This window comes from Aedes albopictus, chromosome 3 (assembly GCF_035046485.1).
Source record: "Aedes albopictus strain Foshan chromosome 3, AalbF5, whole genome shotgun sequence".
Taxonomy (NCBI): Eukaryota; Metazoa; Arthropoda; class Insecta; order Diptera; family Culicidae; genus Aedes; species Aedes albopictus.
The window spans coordinates 357,553,197-357,579,861 of record NC_085138.1 but is presented as its reverse complement, the minus strand read 5'-3'; the positions used below and the strand labels follow the sequence as shown (position 1 = coordinate 357,579,861).

Here is a 26,665-nt window from a genome sequence, read left to right as displayed (position 1 = left end):
GTAAAAAAGTTAGACAAAACCCGTCAACAGTGATTTTTTCTTCCACATCTTTTTAAATTGATAGCTTTGCGGTATTTCCAAAGACCGGTTGACCATCCAATGATCATGGACAGCTCCGTATCCATTGCCTTGTACTTTAGCAGGGTATACTTTTAAAGCGAGCGCCTTCTTCCCACTGTATTGCTGATTTTCGATCATTCCTCGGCTGACCATTTTACCCCGTCGTCCTTTAGGCGATACTCTCTGCAATAACGTCCAGCCTTGTTGAGCTGGGAATTCCTCTTCCCAAACGATCTGCTCGATCCAATCCAGGTAGTAGGCAACACGATGAACAATGCCAACTGTGGTTCTAGGACTGAGCTCTGGATTGTCTACGGCAGTGCTTCCAATTCCGATCACTGTGAAGCTACATGCTCGGTTGTCTAAAGACTGCACAATACTCCCGTTGAATTTGTTCGTTATAAATCGCTGGTTGATCATACAGGTTTGACTAGGCTTAAAGAGTTTATCCTGGTAATGAGATGGCATTGCTTGCTCACATTCATCCACTGTTCCGACATACTCATACGAAGATTTAGGCCAGGGTGTTTTCCCTGAAATTTGAACATTAAATCGATGATGCTCTTGGTTTGCATAAACATATCAACTATACTTACAGTTTTTGTTTTTGAAAAGCGTAGTCTGCAACATTGCGTCCCGGAGATTTTCTGTTTCAATGTTTGCCAAACAGGCAGGAACCAATCGGCTGGATAACTCAACCGGAGTTGCCAATTCAACAACTCCCACATCATGGTAAAAGTTGATGGAGTCATAGTCTGGATGGCAAATTATTTTTAAAATATCGACTACGTCATGGCTGCTGATTTCAACCTTTATCGGTCGATGCGGGTGTCTGAAGTTGATTGAAATAGTCAAAATAATACCGAAGGTAAAATCACAGTATCGAAAGAAGAAGGGCATTCGACCATTTGATCAAATGCCGTTCGGTCGAATTTTTATCAAACATAAGTCTTTTTAGGAGTCCGATTGTGAGATCAAAAACAACCTTATGTTATCTTACTTCGACGTTTCGATCCGTATTGGATTTTTCTCAAGGAATCGAGTTATCGATTGCTTTCTCGTCTTGTGGATTTTTCGATCTCTCAACCTTCATTTGATATTTGTGGAAATCCGTATGTTTTCCCGGAAAAAAACATAATTTTAAATTTAGTTATCGGGATTCGGACCGCTTTCGCCACGGTTAAGAGATTGAAAAATCCACATGACGAGAAAGTGATCGATAACTCGAACCCTTGAAAAAGATCCAATACGGACCGAAACGTCGGAGTAAGAGAACATAAGGTTGTTTTTGATCTCACAATCGGACTGCAAAGCCAAAAAATCCTAAGAATATACCAAGAATAGTCGGAATCAATTAGCAAACATAAGTCTTCAATTGTTCTATCGAGTTCAAAAGACACCGTCTTTGCTTAGTGGCTGTACTGTCGTTGGTCAATTCAGCTCATTTTTTAGGCAAGCAGCATTTGGCCAAATGACCCGGAAACGTAATAATGGATTGTTTTATACTCACCGTATGCATTGACAGGATGTCAGTACTCGATTTTCTCTCACAAGTACGCCGAGGCAAATGAAGTTTTGATCATCATCGTATAGTGTAACCTAAATATGAAGTTTTTGAAGTTAAGTTTAATTTTTGAAGCGATGAAAAATCTCACAAAACTCACGATATGAGGAGGGTATTCAAACGTGGAATCCCAATAATTTTTGCAAACGCCGTTGATTTTTTTAGTTAGACTTTTAAACCGTTCGCATTCTGAGCAAAAGAAGAACGGATTAAAATCAAAAAATCCTGAAAAACGGTGCCAGAAAGTACCTTTTTCACTGACTCTTTTTGAATTTTTGGTAACCATAATTCCATTGATCCATGCGATGTACGGCTGAACATACAGCAATATAGTGTAGCTTGTGGCATCATTTCCCTTCACCTCTGACGATACGATTCCTACCAAAATCGATGATTGATTGACAAGACAGCGCATTCCAGAGCCACGATCAGCAATGCTAGTGTTGATTCCTACCACATAAACGAGGATTTAAAATACAAGTAGACACTCACACAATGAACAATCTTACCATTGGCATGGTGGAAACAATACTGGTTTGGAAGGAGCTTCAGCCCAGCTTTGGAGCATTTTTGTGACTGAAATAGAGATTTCGCCAATGGTTTCTTACCATTGATGTACAAAAAATTATTCTTAAGTTCATCGTTTGGAACGCCGTTTTCAATTGTTGACCACCCCGTGATGGAGGAATATATGTATTCAGCATTCAGATAATCCGAGTTGTTCATGAAACAGCTGAATGATACATATGGTGTAATTCTGACTGGCCAACTGGTAACGAGTATCGCTAAATGGTGAACCGAATAGTTCTGGTGGATGTGAACCTCGCTGGCATATCTTACTTGCTCGTTTACACTACGTTCACTCAAACGATTCAAACCGAAATGCAGTTCAAATGTGTTCTCTGGCAGCGATCCCCCGGTGGTTTGATTTACGACGCAACGTGCCGTTGTTAGAACGTGCTTCACGCTGATTAGGGCACCACTGCAAGTCAGCTCGAAAGCATTCGTTTCCGGATTCCGGTGGAAAATTGCCACACTCATCTCCTTTCCAGTGATCTGTGTGCGGTGTTGACTGCTGTTGCACTTGTCGTCTAATCCTAGAATGGGTAGCTTTATGTGCTCTGAAAGGGTTTATTATTATTCATTCTATAGAGTAGAGTAAAGTGGGGCAAAAGTTCGAGTGGGGTAAAAGTTTCTTTTGAAGTTTTTGAGCTCAATTCAAACTTTTTCTTTCGGGTGTCAAGGTTGTTCGAAACCTATTAGAACAAGAGTCTTTCACTCCAAAAATTATAAAAATTGATTAATATTTCGAAAAGTTATGAGTAAATGTTGGTTTTTGATCAAAAAATTGTAATTTGCGATGGTTCTTTCAACGCATGAAATGTAATTGTAATGAATTCAAATTCGGTGTTTCATTTTGGGGCGTAACTAGGTATATTTTGAAGATGCTTTGGCATGTATAACTTTTTGCAAAAAAGATTTGGAAGTCATATTTTACACATAGTGGGGCAAAAGTTCGAATTGTGGGGCAAGAGTTCGAGTCATGTGGCAACTCTACGTAAAAACCAAAAATTGTGCAAAATGTACATATTATCTCAAAAAATGGTGGAATTAGTGGGAAAATTCGATCGAAGTTGAAAAAAAATGTTGTTTTACCTGAATTTGGCGGAAAACTACTAATTTTTGATGTAGTAAGTTTTACCCTGATTTGGGTAAAATCCAGATCGAACTTTGAAGTGTATTCCAGTTCCAACATCAAATATTAATTGGTTTCAAGTATTCCTATTACTAAAGTGTCAAAATATTGTGTTACGATTAGCTAAACTCGACAAACACTAGATTCGAACTTTTGCCCCAGCGGTGGGGCAAGAGTTCGAATTGGACGCACACTTACAAAACGTGTTGCAACTTAAAATTGAAAAGACATTTGATGTTACTTTGTTCAGCATAGTTTTAGCGCATGGATGGTAGAATCACCAAACGGTATTCATTTATTTGTATCTGTTTTGGTTTTTCGAAAAATATTGAATTTTCAACTAAGGTCGAACTTTTGCCCCACCTTACTCTATGGTGGGGCAAAAGTTCGACCCTAGTTGAAATTTCAATATTAAAAAAACCAAAGCAGATATAAATAATTGAATACCGTCTGGTGCTTCTACCATCCATGAGAAAAAAATTTGCTGAACAAAGTTACGCCAAATGTATTTTCAATTTAAAGTTTTTGTATGTGTGTGTCTTATTCGTGTCTTGCCGTGTGTGTCTTGCCCCACCATTGGGGCAAAAGTTCGAATCTAGTGTTTGTGGAATTTCGCTAGCCGTTGCACACTATTTTGACACTTTGGTAATAGGAATGCCTGAATGCCTGATGTTGGAACTGGAATACACTTTTAAGTTCGACCTGGATTTTACCCAAATCAGGGATAAATTTACTACACCAAAAATTAGTAGTTTTCCGCCAAATTCAGATAAAACAACATTTTTTTCAACTTTTATCGAATTTTCTCACTAATTCTATCATTTTTAGAGATAATATGTACATTTTGCAGAATTTTATGTTTTTATCTAAAGTTGCCACATGACTCAAACTCTTGCCCCACAATTCAAACTTTTGCCCCCCTATGTGTAGAATATGATTTCCAAATATTTTTTCCATAAAGTTATACATGCTAAAGCATCTTCAAAATATACCTAGTTACGCCCCAAAATAAAATATCGAACCCGATTTCATTACAATTCCATTCCATGCCTTGGAAGGACCATCGCATATTACAATTTTTTGATCAAAAACAAACATTTTGTCATAACTTTTCGAAATATTGATCAATTTTCATAATTTTTGGAGTGAAAGACTCTTTTTCAAAAAGGCTTCGAACAACCTTGAGACCCGAAAGAAATAATTTGAATTGAGCTCAAAAACTTCAAAAGAAACTCTTGCCCCACTCGAACTTTTGCCCCACTTTACTCTAAATTAATTTCAAAATTCCACCTATTATGTGGAACATGGGTCACGGGAAGGGTTGAAGCCTCAAAAACGCCTTCTTTGGGTACGATCTGGGAGGAACTTTTTAATTTTCGGTAATTTTGTTCTCTTCGTCGTGGGGGGTTTTGACACCCCCACTTTTCCAACTAAGCTGAATTATTCGATGAAGTTTCATGCAGTTTGGCCTACAAAAACCCCTTATGACGAATATAAAAAAAACCTGCCAATGATACCCAAAGCCCCCCTGTTTAAAAATAATTGAGGGGTCGAGATGCAAAGGAGTGTAAGTGAGCATTTTGTCGATTTTGAGCTGAGCATATCAAACAAATTTTCAGACTTCTAGCTTTTCGGAACTTTTTAAGATTATTTTACGATGATTAGAAAAATTACAATAAATTGAGAAAATTGAGTCCATTTTGTATGGAAGAAAAATTGGTGAAAACCTTTAAACCTCATTTACTGGAAGATGGGGTTTGGTCAAATACATCCGTTTGTCTCTAACACCCTCAATAATATTAATAATAGATTTTTATTTTCAGGAATCAGTACAACAATTCTTTGTGGGAATCACCCAAGAATTTCTTCTGAAATGTTCTCTGCGATTCTTAAAGTAAATTAAAGGTTCCTCTAGAAATTTATCTAGGGCTTTCTTCAGAATCCTTCCACAGACTCGTTCAGAAATTCTAGAAAAAAAAATACTTCAGAAATTCTTCTAAGGGATTCGTTTAGAAATTTAATTGGAGATTCTTACAGTAATTCTTATGATATTCCTTCATTAATTTGTCTAAAGATTCCATGTCCAAAGAAAACTTTTACGGATTTCAAATCCAAAATAGTGTAGTGCAAAACGAGCCAATTCTACATACGCGACGAACGTGCTATCGTTCGTATCCCAACGCTTACGTTTGCAAATTAATTACAACAATGTATCGCTCGCCAAATCGATATGAGCATACGACGGTTCGATCGAGACGACGACGACGCGTCGTCCGCTGACCTAAGCATAAATCACTCCAGGAAACTTCCATAAGGTTCTATGTAAACACATTGTATGATATACTTTTGGCAGTCTGGCTGGCCCTATAAAAGGGGTCTTCCCAGGCCGAATAAATTAGTTCAATTTGGTCTTCGGACCTCAACGCATAACGTCGTTTTTAATCGATATCACCGCCGAGTGCTGTTCAATAAGACACAGCGTTACATGGCTGACCGTGCCAAGTGGCCGAACCTTCTCCGAGGAAAATTCTGTGACTGTGTGATTCGTTAAGGAACGCTTGCTGAAATTTTCAAAGTGATTGCGTAACTCGTGATGGGAAAACAACAGTCCAAAACAACATCAATCAGCGGCGACCCACAAGTGAATATAGTGAACCAGCTAGAAGATCACAGTATCCTGCATGAAGAACATGCCATAAAATTGTGGATCCTTCATGCTCTTAATATTATACAACTATCTGTGACTGCCTACAAATGGCACGCAAAACACGTCAGGCGCAGAGCTTTCGAAAAAGGATGCAAATCCTCAGAAACATTAAGCAAAGTTTAAAACATTGACAAAGAAAAATAAAGTGAAATGAAGAAAAATCGTACCTCAAATGTGCAGGCTTACCATGGCCTAATATTAGAAGAAGTAAGCCGAAAAAGAGAAGAACTCGTAAGAAAATTCGGACCAAGAAATGAACAACAAGTAAAAGGTGCACCGACAAGTGAACAAAAACTAAAAAGTGTAATTGAAAAAGTAAAAACCACACAAAAATCTACTGGACAAAAAGTGAAAAAAGATGGTATTGAATATATACCACTAAACGTCAACCGTTCAGACGAAAACATGCGCCAGTGGGGCGCACGCGTAAAAATACCAGTGGATGAGGTTAAAATGTTGGCTATGCAACTGAAGGCAAGCATTAAACCTCGAGCAACAAAAATAAGATACCAACGACCTAGCGACAATAGGGGCCGTGCCAGCTGGGTGTCACCTGATCCTGCTCCGACTTCAAGATAAGGTAAAATTAAACATGGAAACCTCCTTCAATTTACCTCATAGAAGATTTTAATTAATTTCAATGGACGAATTTTTCCAAATAAATGAAATTTCTAATAAATATTTGGAAAGTTTGAAAAAGTACAACCGATTTTCAGAGGAAACGCGACTACAAAAGGTGAAATATTTAAGTGATTTGAAGAAAAGGCTTAAAAACATTCTAAAAACTAATAAAGATCTGCAAAATGAGGCAGTTATAAAAAAGGGTACAGAAATTTGTGGAAAAATCAACCAATCATTGACATTACTAAACGAGAACGAACAATTAGGAATTTCACGGACAGCACTAGAATCAGGGGTAGAAGAAAGTAAAGTAGAAGAAGCAGGAACAATCGAAAAAGAAGAAGAAGAAGAAGTAGAAGAAGACAGAGTAGAAGGGGAAAAAGAAGAGTTAGAAGAAGAATATCAGGAGGAAGAAATGGCTAATATTATTGAAACAATCAAAACAATCTCATCTTTGATTCCATCATACGATGGATCAAATGATAATTTATCAAGCTTTATCTCTGCTCTTAAAGCAGGAAAGACAATTCTGACTAATGATAATACCGTTGCAGCCGTACAGGTAGTACTATCGAAACTATCTGGAAAAGCAAGAGCAGCAGTAGGTGAAAATCCACGAAATTTCGATGAGATAATCAATGAATTAGAAGCAAAATGTACATCAAAAACATCACCTGATGTTTTTGTTGCAAAGCTTCAAGATTTGAAACAAATAGGAGACATTAACAAATTTACAGATAGCGTCGAGAAACTCACTCAGCAGCTCGAAAGAGCATACATTGCTGAGAAAATACCAGTTGATACAGCCCAAAAAATGGCAATTAAACAAGGGGTAAAAGCTCTTTACACAGGAGTGAAAAACCCAGAAACAAAAATCTTATTAAAGGCAGCAGAATTTAAAACCTTGTCTGCGGCCATCGAGAAAACTGTAGAAAATGAAAAAAGTTCTTCTAATACCAACCACTCTCAACTGATGTTTGTCCAACGAGGTCAAGTACATCGTGGACACATCAGAGGAGATAGAAGTTTTTTCGACAGAGGCCACTATAGAGGAAACAGAGGTAACTATCGTGGAAATTTCAGAGGCAATTCTCGTGGAAATTTCCAAGGCCGATATCAAAACCGAGGACATAGTGCAAATTTCTATTCTTCACGTGGTAGAAGACCATATAGAGGACATTCTCAGTCCCGTATTTATTATACGAACAGTGAAAGTGGTCAGACACCTCAGTTACCCCAACAAGCAACAAACGCTCCACAACCAACAACGCAACATCAAAACACTCAACAGCCACAAAATTTTTTAGGCCAAATTCAACGCTTTTCACAATAAACCCATCAGCATCAAATTTCATAAAGGCACATATTGGAATATCAAATTCTACATGTACCTTTATGGTCGATTCAGGTGCTGACGTTTCTATATTCAAATTAAATAATATATTGCATGATCAACTGATAAATCGAGATCGAAGATGTATGATCTCTGGAATATCAGAAAATAAAATTGAAACTGTTGCATCAGCTGTGACACAACTAACATTCCAAAATACCATTACATTGGAACATGAGTTCCAAATAGTTGAAGAAAATTTTCCAATATTTACTGATGGGATATTGGGACGAGACTTTTTAACTGCATTTAAATGCAGTATTGATTATGAATCCTGGATTTTGAACATTCGATGCAATAATGAGGAAGTTAACATTCCCATTGAAGACAACTTCAATGGAGGATTCATACTTCCTGAACGTTGCGAAGTTGTAAGAAAAATAAATGATTTAAATTTGAATGAAGATATGTTAGTGTGTGCCGAAGAAATCCAACCAGGGATTTTCTGTGGCAATACATTGACGTCACCATCAACAAAATACGTTAAATTTATAAATACTACTGATAAAGCAGTACTTATAAAAGATTTTAAGCCTATGATGAAACCTCTGAAGAATTTTATCGTAGCAAATGTCAATAAAAACGGTAATATTTCCGACCGAACTGATCAAATAAGATCAAAAATTAATGTTTCAGAACTACCAGCATCAGCCAAGGAACCTTTTGAAAATTTAATTCACGAATACAATGATATTTTTGCGTTAGGAGAAGATAACCTCACTACTAACAACTTCTATTCACAAAATATAGAACTTTCAGATAACGTGCCTGTATACATCCCAAATTATAGGAATATACACGCGCACAATGAGGAGATTGAATCTCAAGTCCAAAATTTGTTGAAAAATGATGTGATTGAACACTCAGTCTCGGCTTACAATTCACCAATTCTGTTGGTACCCAAAAAGTCGAGCAGCAGTGAGAAAAAATGGAGACTAGTTGTCGATTTCAGACAGCTGAATAAAAAAATTTTGGCTGACAGATTTCCCCTACCTAGAATCGATACTATTTTGGATCAACTAGGTAGAGCTAAATACTTCAGTACTCTGGATTTGATGGCAGGATTTCATCAAATTCCTCTAGATTTTGATTCCAGAAAATATACGGCATTTTCAACACCCTCTGGGCATTATGCTTTTACGCGCTTACCATTTGGACTCAATATAAGCCCAAATAGTTTCCAGCACATGATGACGATTGCCATGGCAGGTTTAACACCTGAATGTGCATTCGTATACATTGATGATATAGTTGTCATAGGATGCTCTATAAATCATCATCTTAACAATTTAAAGCGAGTTTTTGAAAGATTGAGACAGTATAATTTGAAACTCAATCCCGAAAAATGTCAATTTTTTAAGGCAGAAGTAACTTACTTAGGCCATAAAATTTCAGATAATGGAATTCTCCCAGATAATTCAAAATTTGATGTAATAAAAAAATATCCCAAACCAACTAACGCAGATGACGTTCGTAGGTTTGTGGCCTTTTGTAATTATTATAGGAAGTTTGTGCCAAATTTTGCGCAACTTGCTAGGCCGTTAAACAATTTATTAAAGAAGGATATAAAGTTTACGTGGTCAAATGATTGTCAGGCAGCTTTTGAAGCTCTTAAGGAAAAATTATTAAACCCACCAATTCTTAAATATCCTGATTTTACAAAACAATTCGTATTGACAACGGATGCTTCGAACATTGGATGCGGTGCGGTGTTGTCACAAAATTTTGACGGAAATGACTTACCCATTGCTTATGCCAGTAAAGCATTTAGCAATGCAGACACGAAAAAACATACAATAATACAAGAAATGATTGCCATACACTGGGCCATCGATCATTTCAAACCATATCTGTATGGAAGAAGATTCATGATCAGAACAGATCATCGCCCTCTGGTGTATCTCTTTGGTATGAAAGAACCTACCAAAAAGTTAACCCAGATGCGTTTAGATCTTGAAGATTATGACTTCGAAATACAATATATCAAAGGAAGTAATAATGTTGGTGCAGATGCATTATCCAGAATCATAACTTCAGATGATATTAAATCAAAATCAATTCTCATGGTCCATACTAGATCTATGACCAAAAATCAACACAAAATTGACAAAACAAAAACTGTTTCACAAAAAAAGAAGCTTGATCACCTTCTTGTCTATGAAACAGAATCGCCGGCAGACATTAAAAAATTGAATAAAATGAAAATATGCATGCAAAATGGAATGATTATTATAAAATTAATGAATGAAAATATGCGCAAAACTTTAATAACGCTTGAAAGAGATATTATTCACGAAAATGAAAGTCAGACGCTAGAGTTTGCTCTTTCAGAGATGAATAAAATATTGGAAAATAGAAAAATTGCAATGTCGACACAAGAAGATATTTTAAAACATATACCACTACAAGATTTTAAACGGATCGCTCTAGACGTCATCCGTAAATTCGAACTAATACTATATCGCCCTCCGAAAGAATTGACGAATTCTGAAGAGATCAATAACATCCTACATGACTTCCATATGACTCCAACAGGTGGTCATATTGGACAAAACCGGCTTTATCTCAAACTCAGAGACCTTTACTTTTGGAAAGGCATGAGAAGTTCGATTACGAAGTTTGTAAAGGCCTGCAAACTTTGTAAAATGAACAAAGTAACAAAACGGACAAAAGAAGAATCTTTGGTAACAACTACACCTTGTAAACCATTCGATATTATCTCGATTGACACAGTAGGTCCGTTACCAAGAACTGCGAAAAACAATCGTTATTGCATAACATTGCAAGACGATTTAACCAAATATGTTGTAATTATACCATTAGAAAATAAGGAAGCTGATACCATTGCGAAAGCTTTGGTGCAGAATTTTATACTTATCTATGGATCATTTTTAGAGTTAAAATCTGACCAAGGTACAGAGTTCAAGAACGAAGTACTTAAGCAGATTAGTAAAATACTTAATTTTAAACAAACATTCTCAACTGCTTACCATCCACAATCCATTGGAGCACTAGAAAGAAATCATAGGTGTTTAAACGAATACCTACGAAATTTTTCCAACGTACACCACAATGATTGGGATGAGTGGACTAAATTTTATGAATTTACCTATAACACTACTGCTCACACCGATACCGAATATACACCTTTTGAACTTGTATTCGGTAGAAAAGCCAAACTTCCTCAGGATATGCAAAAAGTTACACCAGAACCGATATATAATTTGGACGAATACTACACAGAGTTAAAATTCAAACTGCAAAAATCAAGCGAAATAGCTAGGAAAATTTTAATAGAACAAAAAATCAAACGAACACAAAATTTGAATAATAACTTAAATCCAATAGATGTTTCTGTAGGAGATTTGGTGTATTTATCAAACGAAAATAGGAAAAAGCTTGAGCCACATTTTATAGGTCCATTCAAAATTAAAGAAGTTGACAATATACATTGTAAAATAATCGATATTTCCAACAAAAAAGAAATACAAGTACATAAAAACCGAATCATAAAAATGTAACAAAATATATTGTAAAAGATTCCTTAAGTGATGCTTGATCAGAATAGCTACGCCATTCTTCTGAAAAAGGGGAAAGGTGTAGTGCAAAACGAGCCAATTCTACATACGCGACGAACGTGCTATCGTTCGTATCCCAACGCTTACGTTTGCAAATTAATTACAACAATGTATCGCTCGCCAAATCGATATGAGCATACGACGGTTCGATCGAGACGACGACGACGCGTCGTCCGCTGACCTAAGCATAAATCACTCCAGGAAACTTCCATAAGGTTCTATGTAAACACATTGTATGATATACTTTTGGCAGTCTGGCTGGCCCTATAAAAGGGGTCTTCCCAGGCCGAATAAATTAGTTCAATTTGGTCTTCGGACCTCAACGCATAACGTCGTTTTTAATCGATATCACCGCCGAGTGCTGTTCAATAAGACACAGCGTTACAATAGATATGTTCCTTCAGAGCTTATTCCAGAAATTCGGTTTGAAATTTATCAAAATTTCGTACAGAAACTCCTTAGTCTTTTTTCCAAGAACTCTTCCAGTAATTGTTTTGGAAATTTATCTAGGGCTTCCTTGGTAAATTTATTTGCGCCCCTTCTGAAATTCCACCAGGAATTACTTAAGAAATTTTTCTTGGTTTTTGCTTAAAAGATTCATCGGAAACACCCCCAGGGATTCCTTCAGAGTTTTACCAGTATTTTTTAAAGAAATTATTTCAATGATTCTTTACTAAATTACATATTGCATTTATGTCTTCATAAAATTTTCCAGATATTCCTTCAGGTTTTTAATTAATAGAGGTTTTTCTTCAGGTATTGTTTTGAAAACTTCCACATCAATGTGCCCAGATTTTTTTGCACATTCTTCCAAAGATTCTTGCGTTTCTCGATGTATTACCCCATAATTTTCTATTACTTTTCTTATAAGGTAACACCAAAAATTTCTCCACGGATTGTTTCAGAAATTTATTCAAAAACTTTTCCAAGGAATTTCTAAGAAAATTCCATTAGAAATATAAGGTACCCCGGGGCAAGTGGGACATAAAAAAATGCTAGTTTGGTTTTGTCAAGCCAAAAAATTCTAAACATAAATAATTTTATAATTCCAATGGTTCTAAAAGACATTATTGGTATATTTCTTCTTAGTAATGGGCATTAAAACTGTTTCAAAATTTTTAAATGCTGTATATTATGCATATTATGAAAAGTGGAACATTTCTTCATTTACACCGTATCACGGGGCAAGTGGGACCTATTCGGATTTTTTGTAATAATGGCTTAATATAGTTGCTGCATATATGTAATGCTACCTTACATTATAAATATGTTATGCGAATAAGTATGTTTAGCGATTTATGTTGGAAAAGTTTTGTGGTATCGTGCATAAATTACGTAACACATATAATAACGAATCACTGAGAAACAAAATGATTTAACTCTAGCAGCTCATGCAAAACAAATTGATTTTTTTTATTCAAAAAGCGCCCTAAGGTTAAATGTCGAAAGATTTCCAAACTTACTTTTCATATTACGTAGTTGATGAGTCTCGCCAAAAGGTTTTTCAACATTTACAGATGTTATGTTTTCCCTTACATAATATTACGATCATTAAATAAAGATTTTTAAATCGTAAACTCCGAATAAGTCGTTTTCCATTTTTTTGATACTCTATGGCTAGTTCCTTAACATTCAGAAAAACTCATTATGCAGCAAAAAACGAAAAATAATAGCATTAGCTTGAACTAAAATATGAAAAATAAATAACAATAGAAAACAAATATGTTCTATCATTTTAAACAATAGCTTCACCATCAGAATAGAAATAACTAAGTATAATTCAACGGTTGATTACTTAAGGCGCCGATTTTTACTTCACTTTTGTGTGAATTTCGACTTAGGCTGAAGAAATCGAGATCAAACTATGAAATTGTGTTTGTTTACTCTCATAGGTCTCACTTGCCCCAGATGGTGAAATACACTGGGGTAAGTGAGAGCAGTTGACAGAAGGTAATAAATGAAAATAAATTACAGCTTTTTCGCTTAAAATAATTTGCAAGCACTCCAAATATTATCCTGAAACTGAAAAAGTTTTACTTTATTTGTTATTCTATTTTTAAACGACGAATGTAGTAGAGTACGTTAATCTCACTTAGTGAATTGAAAATTACATTTGAACAACAATAACATATATGGTCTCTTTATGGTGAGAACAATAACAATTTTTGAATTCAAAGTATCCGCTGGTGTGATACCTATGTTTTCTATGAAGAATGTTTGCCTTAAAAATAAAAAATAAAAAAAGTTATAGCTGTAGGTCTCACTTGCCCCGGATTCTCACTTGCCCCGGGGTACCTTACCAAGTGTTTTTTCAGGAAATTTTGCAGGCACTTATCTATGCGTTTCTCCAGGTATTGCTTTTTTCACTGAAAATTTTCAATGCTTCATGACGTTTTCTTCCAGCGACGGCTTTCGCGATACAACAATCCGCTAAGTTCCACACTTACACACTAATTCTACCAAGAATAACTGAAATAATGTTCCAGTAAGTTCTTGAGACATTTCTCCTTGGGTTTCTTCAAGAGTATCCCGAAGATTTTCTTCGGATATTACTCCAAAGATTCATTCAAAAGTACTTCCTTAGATTTCCGCAGGGATTTTACAGAAGATTTCTTCACAACCAAAAATCCTTGCACCCAAATGTGGGTTTCACTGAAGGTTACTCATACGTTCATGTAATAGTAGATTCAAACTGACACTGCAGGGTAGAGTTCGCCGTTTTGATCACGGAACTTCTCAAGGTTTATTTCCAGAAATTCCTGCTGAGATATTTTTTTTTATCTTTAGAAGCTTTTGCAGAATGTTAGGCATTTCTTCGGATATTTCAGCAAGGGATTTCTTCTAAACTTCTACCAAGAAGTTTTTTAGATTTTTTTACAAATCCAACAGGAATTGCTTCGGAAATTCTTCTCAAAGTTTCCTTAAGAGTTCTTAGAAAATACACAGAGATAAAAATATTAAAAAAAATCTTAGAAAACTCCTTTGGTGTAAATGTGAATATGTGGAAATTTTTTACAATGATTGCTTTTGTGGTTCCATGAGAAATATCTCCTTCGATGTCTTTAGAAATCGCTGCAGAAATTGTTCAGATATTCTTTCAGGGATTTTCAGAAGTTTTTCTTGAAATTCCACAAAATCACTGAAGAATTCATTAAGAAATCCATGAAGTAACTTCAAAGAAATTCCTGGAGGATTTTCTCCGGAAATACCTTGAAAACCGCAGGAGATACCTTTTGAAGCTCCTAAAAGAAATTCTCCAAATCTTTTTGCAGGTATTGGTGAAAAAACTCCTAGAGAAATTCATGAAGCAATTATCTTGAGACCAATTCCTGAATAAACGCCTAAGAAACACCTGAGAGAATACCTGAAGAAACACATTAAAATACCCCTTTATTATCTGAAAAAAAAAAATCATTGGAAACTGAAGGAGGAACTGTGCTAGTGATTCCAAGGAAATTTCTGGAAACATCCTTGAAGAAAAATTCTAAGGGATCGTTAAAAAATGTGTGTAGAAACCGTAGACATTGGTACTTATTAAACTATTGAAGAAATCCTGCATTCAATTTTTGAGGGTTTCCTGAAGGTTTTTCTGAAGGAATTCTTGTTAAAACTTCTGGAGACACCTCTGAAGGTATTTCTTATACAATTTCTGAAGGGATTTGTACACAGAAATCCCTGAGCTTCTTTCTGGAGAAATTTCTGAAGAAAGTCCTATAGGAACAATACAAAAAAAATCTAGGAGGACTTCTTTGGAGAATCACTGAAAGAATGGAAAATTAATGTTTGAAGGAATAACACCTGGGAGAACTGAAGAACTTTGTACATTTATTCATAAAAAAAATCTTGAAAAATTCCATAAAAATGGTAAGGTAATTTCTGAAGGAATTATTGAGAAAATCTTAAAAAAATCTGAGAATCCCCGAAGAAATGTCTGAATGAATTAAAAGCTATGCATGGAGGAATACATGAAGAACTTGGAAACCCTTGAAGAAATTTCCAAAGAACCTCTTGAGCATTAGCTAGTAAATTTCCAAAAAATTGCCTGAGAAAATCCCTGAACCAAAGACCTAAAGACCTGACGGAACCTCTAGAAAAAAAAACAGTTAATATTAAAAAAAAAAGTTTCTGGAATAAACATTTGAATTTCTGAAGAAAAAACCTAGAAGAATGACTAATATCATCTTTGTGAGAAAATTTCTCCTAGAATTGTAGAAATTCTTAGAAGAATTTTTTGAGAAATCCCAATGAAAAACTCCTGGAAAAATTCCTGACAATAGTTCTGGAGGAAATGTTTGGTGAAATTCATGAAACAATACAAGCATGTACTATGCAGCAATGCTTGAATGAGTTCCCTATTGAATCACTTAACGAATCTCAGGAGCAATTTCGGAAGAAATTTTCGCGGATACCGGTGAACCAGTTTCAAGATTACGTTCACCACCAGGATAACAATCAGAAGATACCTTGATCCTTCTTTTAAATGTGTATGGAAACTATTTTTTTAAATTCTGCTCCGTTGTTCTATAAAACTATCAATAACCAAGAAATGAGAAAATGCATCTAGTTTCGTCTTGAATAAGAAACTTCTCGAATAATTTGTCCATGAATTTTCTTTGGAAAATCGTTTAGGAATTTAAACGTATTTTTTCAAGAAACTCCTCTTGATTTTGTTTAGAAGATTCTACAACACTTTTTCTAGAAATTCTTTATAATTTTGTTCGGCAATCCCTTGGGATTGGGACAAATACCGGTCCGGCAGTTCTGTAAGCAATTCCTTTGGAAATTCCTGTAGCGGTTCCTTCGAAAATTCCACTACGAATTCTTCCGGAGCTTGCTTCTGCGATTCCTTTTGCAATTCATTGATAAATTCTTCCATCTATTTCTTCAGGTAATCTGTAAGCATTCTTCCAGCATATTTTTAGGAATTGTTTCCGGACAATTTTCAAGAAAGTCTTCCGATGATTTTTTTTAGGAATTTATCCTTATTTTATTTTGAATAATTTAACATGAATGGTTTAAATATTTTTTACAGCAATTTCTACAGAACTTCTCGGCAGCTTTTTTCTAGAATTCCTATCCGATGAATCCTTTCCACACTGGCTTCTGGATTTCTCTGACAATTTGTTCAGAATCTTTTATGACAGTTTCTTTATATTATTTTCAAGAATTCTATGAAAAGCTTATGATACCCCAATCATTTGACAATTTCTTAAGATATTCGTCAGGAAAATCTACTAGAATTTTTTCGTTGATTTCGCTGGCAGTTTTTTTAACAGCTCCACGCTTTATTTTTTAAAGATTTTATTAACATGTATTTCAACAAGTGCTAATTTTACACTCTACTAAGATAACTCATTTAACCGTTTCTCAACCTTCCTTTTGCATCATGTTGGCAGCAGATCGCTGGCGTAGTGTATGTTTTGGGTAAAAAATTACCCTATGCCTAAGCAGGATTAAAGAAAGACTTCGCCAAATAATTTGAAGCTTTTTTCACAATTCTTTTTGGATTGTTTTTATTGGTTTCCTGAAAATTATTTGGAAATTCCTCCGGTATTATAATTACTGAAGAAAAAAAATAAAGATGATTTCCTCCTCCTCTCTCCTCTCTTCTTGGCGTAACGTCCTCACTGGGACAAAGCCTGCTTCTCAGCTTAGTGTTCTATGAGCACTTCCACAGTTATAAACTGAGAGCTTCCTCTGCCAATGACCATTTTGCATGTGTATATCGTGTGGCAGGCACGAAGATACTCTATGCCCAAGGAAGCCAAGGAAATTTCCTTTACGAAAAGATCCTGGACCGACCGGGAATCGAACCCGTCACCCTCAGCATGGTCATGCTGAATACCCGTGCGTTTACCGCCTCGGCTATATGGGCCCTGTCTATTTCCAAATGAATTCCTAAAAAATCCGAAGTAATTGCGGACCAATTTCAGAAGGTTAATTCTGTAGAGTTCCTGATGGAATATTCCAAGAAAATTTCTGAGGAAGTCTTCTTCGCCGGAGGAGTTTCCAAGAGAATTATCAGAGAAGTTCTCTTATGGATTTTCGGTTCAATTCTCTAAGAAAATTTGAGAGAATTTCGTTGAAATTCGTAAGGAAATTCCTAGATGATCCCAAACAAAATGCAGGAGGAAATCAAAGACGGATACACTGAAGAGTCTTTTAAGAACTTCGCGAAGGAATTCCTCCAAGAATTTTTGCGTTTTCTTGAAATTACTACTGAAAATTTACTTAGGAATGTCTTTGGATTTATTTTTAGGAATTCCTCAAGCAATTACTTCAAATATTTTGTAAATACTGTTCGGAATTCCTTCTGCTAGTTTTAGAAGAAATTCTTTCCCCGAAAATAGTTACTCTGGTAATTTGATTAGGATTTTCCAAGAAATTTTTCAGATAGTTCCTTTAGCCATATCCATTTATTTTGGGAATTTAAGAATCTGTATTTTCTTTTATTTTTTCTGTAATTCTTCCGAATATTTCTCAGTTACATGGTTTTCAGGAATAAGGAAATTCCTTTAAGGAATTTGTCGGATTGCTTCCACAACAACTGTGTTTAACGAAAGGTATAGCCTCCCCGGATAAAAAGTGTAAAAGAATTTATGGATGAATTCCCAAAGAAATTGTTACAGACACTCGCAAAAAATGTAATCTAGTTTCTGAAGAAATTTCAGAAGAAATGCTTGAAGAGTTTCTAGAAAATTCGCTTCTACTGTAGGAATTTCTGCACTGCCGTTCTACGCATAATTGTCCCATGTTATATGGGTTTCCCATATAACATGGGTCAATTGGGTATAGAACGGCAGATATTTCCAGAATAATTACCAAAGAAATTGCTAGATGGAACTCTGGAAAATAAGTAGTAGTTTATTCGCGAATTCCTCAGGAAGCTTCTGCAGATATTCTACCTATAAGTCCTTGTGGACCACAAGTTGTGGTATCCCTCTGGTATTTTTTTTTTCTGAGATTCATCCGAAACATCGCCAGGTTCCTTCATGAAGTCCTCTAACTTTTTTTTTTAATTTAGGAATCGGCAGAAATTACTTCGGCAATTTATTAAAGAATTATTCTGTAAATTGTTTTGCAGATTTCTTATGATGATGGAATTTCCTGAAGAAATTGTCCGAGGAATCAATGCTAATCGAGTATTGACAGTTTCCGAGGTTAGAAGGAAGCAGCTGATATCGAGTTTGTGGCATTAAATTATAACCGCAGTCTTATCTTTCAAAAGAAGCTGTGCTTAATAAATATGTTGAATTCTTGTTACCTACCTTCAGACCGCCAGATGATGTTCTCAATCCAGTCCAAATGGTACGATATTCGTGCATAAATTTCAATCCCATGCGGCTTGGCCGACTCGTAAGCTCTCTCAGTGTAGATTTTCAGTCCCACTATAGTGGACCTGCAGGAATTCCTGTTAAACGTCTGCAATAAAGCTCCAGATGATGTACGATCCATCAATTTGGAATATTTTTTGTTCATCAATCGATCCGAACTGTTGACGCATAGTTCACCAAGCTGGTCATCAGACCTGTTGAACCATGCATGTTGGTGTAATGATTTGCATGCTTCATATGGCTTGATTCGGTTGTCATCTGATTCATATAATGACATGTGGTCGGCTGAACCTGTTCAATTCTCATGATAGTTAGAAAATCTCGAATGTCATCGAATTCAACTTACCGATCCGTTCAGTTTGAAACAAAGTCTTTACAAGGATATCGTACAGATTCTCAGTCCAGTTATTTGCCAAACAAGCGGGAATCAACGTGTTGCAAAGAGAAACGGCTGCATTCAATTTGATAATAGCTAAATCGTAATGTTTCCTGTGGTGGACATGATTCGGATGGCAGATCATTTCGGAAATGGCCACAATTCCGTATGCTTCGATACGGACCTTAGCATTCCGGTAGACAACACCTTTGTTCCTTATGCTGTGATCGAAATAAATGTTATATAGAGATTTCATCCTCCCAATGTTTGCCACGGATGTAGTCTATTTGTCACTCTTACCGAACGCAGCTGCAAGTGGTTATGACATGGGATTCCTCCACCAAGGCACCGTTGCAAATAGGTTTTTCGTCAGAGTTAATCAGGATGACCTAGAGAATATTAAAGGGTTTTTTTAATCTGATTCCCGGCATACTAAGTACCAACCCATAATGATCGAGTTTATTTTTGCACCTGGCTCAATACCTCATGGCCAGTTTGATTTCAATAACAACAAGTTTCTTAAAATAATAAGATTGGATAATTGTCCTTCGTATTCTATTTCCATCCAGTCCACATACATATATTTCGGGCATAACATGATTTCCCGTCACATCTTCTACGTGACACTATGGTACAAATGATGGTCAAAAATTTAATTTTACCGTAGTTGTATTTTAAAAAAGTCGGTCAAATTCTTCGCCATCCAAATGAAATCATGTGTTCAAAGTACTTTTGAGCAGAAAGCTTTTAAGTTGTGATTTATGTTGCGTTAGAACAACGAGTAACGACCAAACTATTTCAGTTCATAATTTTGCCCACCAGATCATAAAACGCCATCAACCTTTCCCTGTGGTTGTGAAATACGTTGTTTCGTATGCAGAAAATCAACGCACACATTTGCCTGTATATTCCCTGAGACGAAGACAACTGTTTGTTTACAATTAACCTACGGGATAAAGCTAATTATTTCAATAACTGGGCTGCTTTTGTTGCATTCCGCAGCAGTGAAATCCAACTTTGAAGTGCCACAGAGCATTGGCAAAGGTAAATTTAAATATCTTCAATTATTGGCTATTTGTGGCTGATATGACGAGAATTAGTGCATATGATGAGCATGTCGAACGCCATTTGGCCGAATGCCGTTGGTACGAACGCCTTTTGGCCAAAAGGGTCATTTGGCCAAAAAAATAATGATGAACTTAAGTGACCATGCCACTGCTCCCCGTCTCAGTATAACTCGAAAGAACAGCCTATGATTTAAAGAAGGAAAAATCTGATAAAATAATTGGCAGTTTCAACAACAACTAATACCTGAATATCAAAACAATAAAGAATAACCTATGATCAAAAGAAGGAAATTTTCCTTATGATCATATTGGCAATTAGATTGTCATAAACTTCCTCTGAGTTCTTTCGAACATGATTCGGTCAAACGACTCTTTTGGACAGATGATATTCGGCCAAATGGCCGGGCACCAAGTTTTTGATCTGGTTTTGTAGAAAACGAGACACCAGTAGAAATATTCCGAAGAGATACTCACATTATACCGGTATCTGTTGTTGAGACAATCTCCATTGCGTCGTTTTATCGCCAGGCTTTGGAACCTTTCGCATTCTGAAAATTATTGAAACGGTAGGTTTAAACTGATTGTAAACCTCAGTGTTAGTGGAATACCTGGAAGTAAAAGAAAATCTAGTTGAATATTGTATTTAATTCAAACTATGTATGCATGTGTTTGCTTCCTACGGCAAATACATATTTCGACATAATTTCCAGTGTTTTCCAACGATATTCTAAAGCGATTTCGTGAACTTTGTCATATGCTTTGTTGTATATGCTTATTGGCAATCTTGGAATGTCCTGAACCTTTATTCCTCTGAGAATAAACCTTCAGTTGAATTGTTCCGAGTGCATCCTTGCCGGATTCTCCCTAGAGATGATTTTATATACTCATACACTGCATATACTAATCTCAGAGCATAATCCTATAGAAATGTCAATTGACGTTTTCCGGGAGGATTCTTGGAAGAATTTTTGAAAAAATTCTCATAAAAACCACTATTACTTAGGAAGCCCTCAAGTTATTCCTGTGGGAATTCCTGAAAGAAATGCCTTGAAAAAATCTTGAAGAATTTTGCTGCAGGTATTTTCGGAGAACTCTCAAATAATGGAAGTTTTGAAAAGACCCTGGGGGTTTTTCAAAAAGAAATGTCTGGAGGAATTTAAAAAGGAATTCTTAGAAAAAAACTTGGTGCATTTTCTAGAGAAATTCCGGGAGAAATCCCTGGAAGAATTCCGAAAGAGTCTTTCCTGGGTGAATTCCTGAAGGATTCCCTGGAGAAATGTCTGAAAGCACTTTTAGCATGTAAGTTCTTATATGTTTAAAGTAAGTCACCTTGACTTTTACGCAACCAGAACCTGCGGTCCTGGGAATATTCTTGGGTACACCCTTGAAACAAATGATTGGAGGATTTTTAAAATTTCTGAAGGAACTCCTTAATGAATTTTTGAAGAGAAACTGAGAGGAAATTCTGAAGCAATCACTTCAGGTATTCCTAGAGCACTCCCTGGATGAATTACCGGAGGAATTTCTGAAAGTATACCTGGAAGAATTCCTGAATAAATTCCTGGGTGAGACTCGACAGGAGTTTCTGGAAAATTTCCTGGAGAAATCCTCGGATAAATTCTAGGAGCAATCCCTGGAATCTCCAGAGGAATTCTGGGAGAAATTTCTGGAGAAATTGCTGAAAAAAATAAGGAAGGAATCCCTAGAAAAAATTCAGAAGAAATCTTTTGAGGAATTCCTAGAGGAAATCTCAGAGAATTTTCTGAAGAAATCCTTTGAGGGATTCTTAGGGAAATTCCTGAAGCAATTCCAGGACAAAATCTCTAGAGAGAATCCTGAAGGAATGCCTGGAGGAACTCCTGAACTCAGTTCTGATGTAATCCCTAGAGGAATTCCTTGAGCAATTCTCGGATGAGACCCAGCAGGAATTCCAGGAGAAATTCCTGGAGAAGTTCTTGGATGAATTCTTGGAGCAATCCTTGGAAGAAATCTCTAGAGGAATTCTGGGAAGAATTCCTAGAGAAATTTCTGAAAAAATACCTTGAGTAGTTCCAAAAGGATTTCCTGGAAGAATCATTGGAGGAATTTCTGGAGGATTTCCTGGAGGATTCTTCGAAGGGTTTCCTGGAGGAATCTTCGTTGGATTTATTGGAAGAATCTCTGGTAAAATCCCTGGAGAAAATCGTGGAAAAATCTCTGGAGGCATCCCTGAAGCAATCCTTGGAGGAATTCAAGGAGGAATGCTTGGAGGAATGCTTGGAGAAATGCTTGGAGGAATGCTTGGAGGAATCCTTAAAAAATCTCTAAAATAAATCTTCTAGAGGATTTGCTGGAAAAAATATTGAAGAAATTGCTGTCATAATTTCTGAAAGATGTCCAGGAGCAATTCCAGGAAAATTCCTGGTGGAATTCTTGACGAAATTCCTTGGGGCATTCCTGGAGGAGTTCCTAGAGGAATGGCTGAAAAAAAAAAACTGGAAGAATGCTTGCAGGAATTCCTAGCGGTATTTCTGTGAGAGGCAAAATAATTTCTAAGGAAATTCTTGAAGGAAGTAATGGATGAACGTTTGCAGGAATCTGTAGAGGAATTCTAGGATATTTCTATTTATATATTTATTTTTTCCATATTTCTGGAGAAATACTCAAAGGAAATCCTGAATGAATCTCTGGGGGAATTCATGGAAAGAAATTGTGGAGAAATCCCTGAAGCCATTTCTGGAGGAATCTTTAGAAGAATACCTGGAAGAATCCCTAAAAAAATCCTGAAGATATTCCTGGAGAGTTTCCTGGAACAATTTCTGCAGAAAGCCCTAGAGGATTTTGTGGAAGAATCTTTGGAGTAATTTCTTGAAGGATTTCCTGGAGAAATTTCTGGAGGATTTGAAGGATTTTCTAGAGGAATCTCTGGTAAAAATCGTGGAGAAATTCCTGAAGAAATCCTTGAAGCAATTCCTGATGGATTCTCTGGAAATATTCCTGGAGAAATCACCAAAAAACTCCTGAAGGTATTCCCGAAAAATTTCCTGGAAGGAGAAGAAGAAATCCCTAGAGGATTTCTTAGAGAAATTCCTGAAGGAGTTGATGACAAAATTTCTGTCCAAAAGCAATTCCTGGATCAATTCCCAGATTAATTCCTGGTGAAATACTTGGAGATATCCCTGAAGAAATTCATGGGGTTATTTTTGGAAGAGTTCCTCAAGGAAACCCTGAAAAAAATCTTGGACGAAATCCTGGAGGAATCCCTGAAGCAATTCCTGGAGGAATATATGAAGGAATAGTAGGAGCAATCTCTGCAAGAATCAGAGGAGGAATTCCTGGAAGAATTCCTGAATTGATTTTCGATAGAATGTCCTAAAGAAATCCCTAGAAGAATTCCTGAAGAAAATCCAGAAGGAATCCCGGAAGCAATTTCAAGAGGAATTCCCGGGAGCAATTTCAAGAGGAATATCAGTTCGTAAGGAAGTGCTAAATAAATTCCTAGAGAAGCTTCTTAGAGAATACAAGGAAAAATTCCTGAAGAAATCCTACAAAGAGTTCCAGGGGGAGTCTTTGGAGGATTTTTTAAAATAAGTTGTTCCAGAAAGAATAACAGAAGGGATTCCCGAGTGAAGTCCTGGCAAAATTCTTAGAGGAATCCCTGGAGGTATATAAGAGGAACGCCCGGAGAACGCCTGGAGACATTCCTGCATCAATTTCCAGAGGAATCCCTGGAATAATTCGTAGGAATCCCTATGGAAATTCGTGGCGAAATCCCTTAAGGAATTACTGGAGGAATCCCAGGAAGCATTCCTGAAGAAATCGCACTTGGAATTCTTGGAGAAAAATCCTAAGAAGAGTTCGTGGAGGAACTACTTGAGCAATCCCAAGAGGACCTCCTGAAGGAATGCTAAAAAGAATTCCTGGGGAATACTTTCAGGAATTTCCCTGGTGTTGTTCATGAAAAAATCACAGAAGAAACTTTCGGGTGAATCCCAGTAAGAATTCCTGAAGAAATCACAGATGAAATTATTGGAGAAATCCTGAAGGAATCCTAAGAGAAGTTCGTGGAGTCCCTGTAGTAGTTCCTGGAGAAATTCCTGAAGAAACCTCAGCAGGAATCCCGGACGCAATACCAAAGAGAATTTCTAAGGGAATCTTTAAACATTTCCTGGAGGAAGTACTGGATTAATTCCTGGAGGATTTCCTGAAATAATTCCAAGAGGAACTCCTGAAGGACTTCTAATAAAAGTTCCATGAAGAATCCTTGGAGGAATTTTTAAAATAATCCCAGGAGTTGTCCCTGAAATGAACACAGAAGAATTCACGAGTGAATCTCTGGAGGAATTTTTCGAGGGAAGTCGGAGGAATTCCTGTAGAAATCCCATAAGGAATCCTGGAAGCCATCCCATGAGGAATTCTTTAGAAAATTTCAGGAAAGGTTTCTTGACAAATTCCTTGAACAATTTCTGTGGGAATATCTAGAGAAAAAAAAATGCTGGAATCCGTGTCTGAAATAAAATCTGGACGAATTATTGTTGGAATCTTTGGATGGACTCACAACATTTAGACATTTAACCAAACTTGTTATTTGGTAAAATTATATCATAGAATTTTGAATTGAAATGGTCCTCTTGGAGAAATACTTGACGAAATTTCTTGTGGTTTTCCGGTTAAAAATGGTTTCATAATTATTGATATAAACCTTAATTATTAGCATAGTTTATTTTCTGAGATAGTTTTTTGTAGCTCTGAATTGTTGGTAAACTTGGAGTTAAATAGTTCAAATTAAAAAAAAAATTGGCGAGGGGGGGGGGGGGGTTGGTAAGCACGCCCCTCTGCCTCCCTCTGGCTACGCCCATGAGAGTACTCAATGAAATAGATAAATGGTCCATAGCTAAAAGTGGATGAAGTGAGTCAAGGAACAAGTGAGAGCTGGGGCAACTGGAAACGAGGACTGAAACGCCACAAATATTCTACCAAATAAGCTCAACTTATTCAACAACCTCAATACCTAGCTCACTAATTCGCTTCTGTCCTCTATCTCGACGAGGTTCACTTTCGGCAAAAATAGCTTTAATCCATGGCAAATACGGTTGAACATTGACAAACACGGTGTACTTGTCCGAGTTGACTCCTACTTTCAAGTTGTCTATCTTTCCATAAGACACGATTCCTCTGAGTATCCAACGATCACCATCGCTGATGTACATTCCGCCACCACTGTCTCCCGGTCCAGGACTGGTTCCTAAATCGTAACAATGTTCAAATTGATGATTTCTGAGTAATACAAGCTGTTATACATTACCGTTCTTATTTCCAGCGCAAAAGTCATTTTCACTCAAAACTGGCGCAAAAAGCACCGGATCGTCCATTATGCATTGCCTATAGCTTACTACGGGTAGCGACGTTGTCTGGAGAATATCCGAAAAAGTTCCATTTTCCGTTCTTCCCCACCCAGTGATCCAGCTGCGCTGGCCTTCCAACTCCTGTAGATCACGATCAACGTTTTGATCTAGACAAATCGGAATCACAGTGTCGGAGTATTCCACTGGCAAACGCGTAACCAACACAGCGATATCATTCTTATGTTTTGCATATTCCGGATGCACATGCGCCTTGATAACGTCACGAATCACCACACTATCGCTCACTTTCGACAGATTGTGCTGACCGAAGTGCAGCTCGATCTCATACATTACTGCTGGGTGCGAACTCCGAGATAGTCCAGACGGTAGTCTAACCGCGCAATGCGCTGCCGTCAGGACGTGCCTCTCGTTGACCAAAGTACCGCCGCAACCATATTTGAACGGATCATCAGCGTTCAACCTGTGAAATACGGCCGTATGCCATGGCCAATGTCCTTCTTCCACTGGCCATCCCTTTCCGATCAGCGGGAGAAACCCGTGTTTTCTGATTCCACACTGATAAGTGGCCTGATGTGAGACAAATTCTGACAAACACAACGAACTCAACACCAGCAAACATATGAGGTGGCCCATCTTTCTCTACGCGATCGCGTCTGCCTCACGAACAGAGCACAACTGAGCTTATCAAAATAGCGGAGCCTGTAGGCGAATTTGCTCTGTATCCGATGGCTATCGCACACAGTGTAATAAATATAGGGAATTCCGTTACCTATCATAGGGCATTTTCGTCAGTAATTTCATACCCATTGGAATATAAGCTCCTCATGTTAGTGTTTCATAAGCATGAATTTTTAAATGTAGAAGAAACTAACTTAAAGAGATGTTTGAATGTACAACACCAAGGTCTTTTTTACTCAGGGATAC

At 36.8% G+C, this 26,665-nt stretch overlaps 1 protein-coding gene across 1 annotated transcript; it reads right to left on the bottom strand.

Annotated features, from left to right (window-relative positions):
* On the bottom strand, positions 1–26,447 carry LOC109414919 (uncharacterized). The gene is made up of 9 exons (XM_062858135.1): positions 25,681–26,447; positions 25,387–25,620; positions 20,871–20,944; positions 19,630–19,718; positions 19,300–19,550; positions 18,888–19,244; positions 2,465–2,745; positions 657–969; positions 1–593 (listed from the first exon to the last, which is right to left on the bottom strand). The coding sequence occupies exons 1-9, from the start codon at positions 26,372–26,374 to the stop codon at positions 10–12; spliced, it is 2,877 nt and encodes a 958-aa protein (XP_062714119.1). The 5' UTR covers positions 26,375–26,447; the 3' UTR covers positions 1–9.
* Positions 26,448–26,665: the final 218 nt, after the last annotated feature.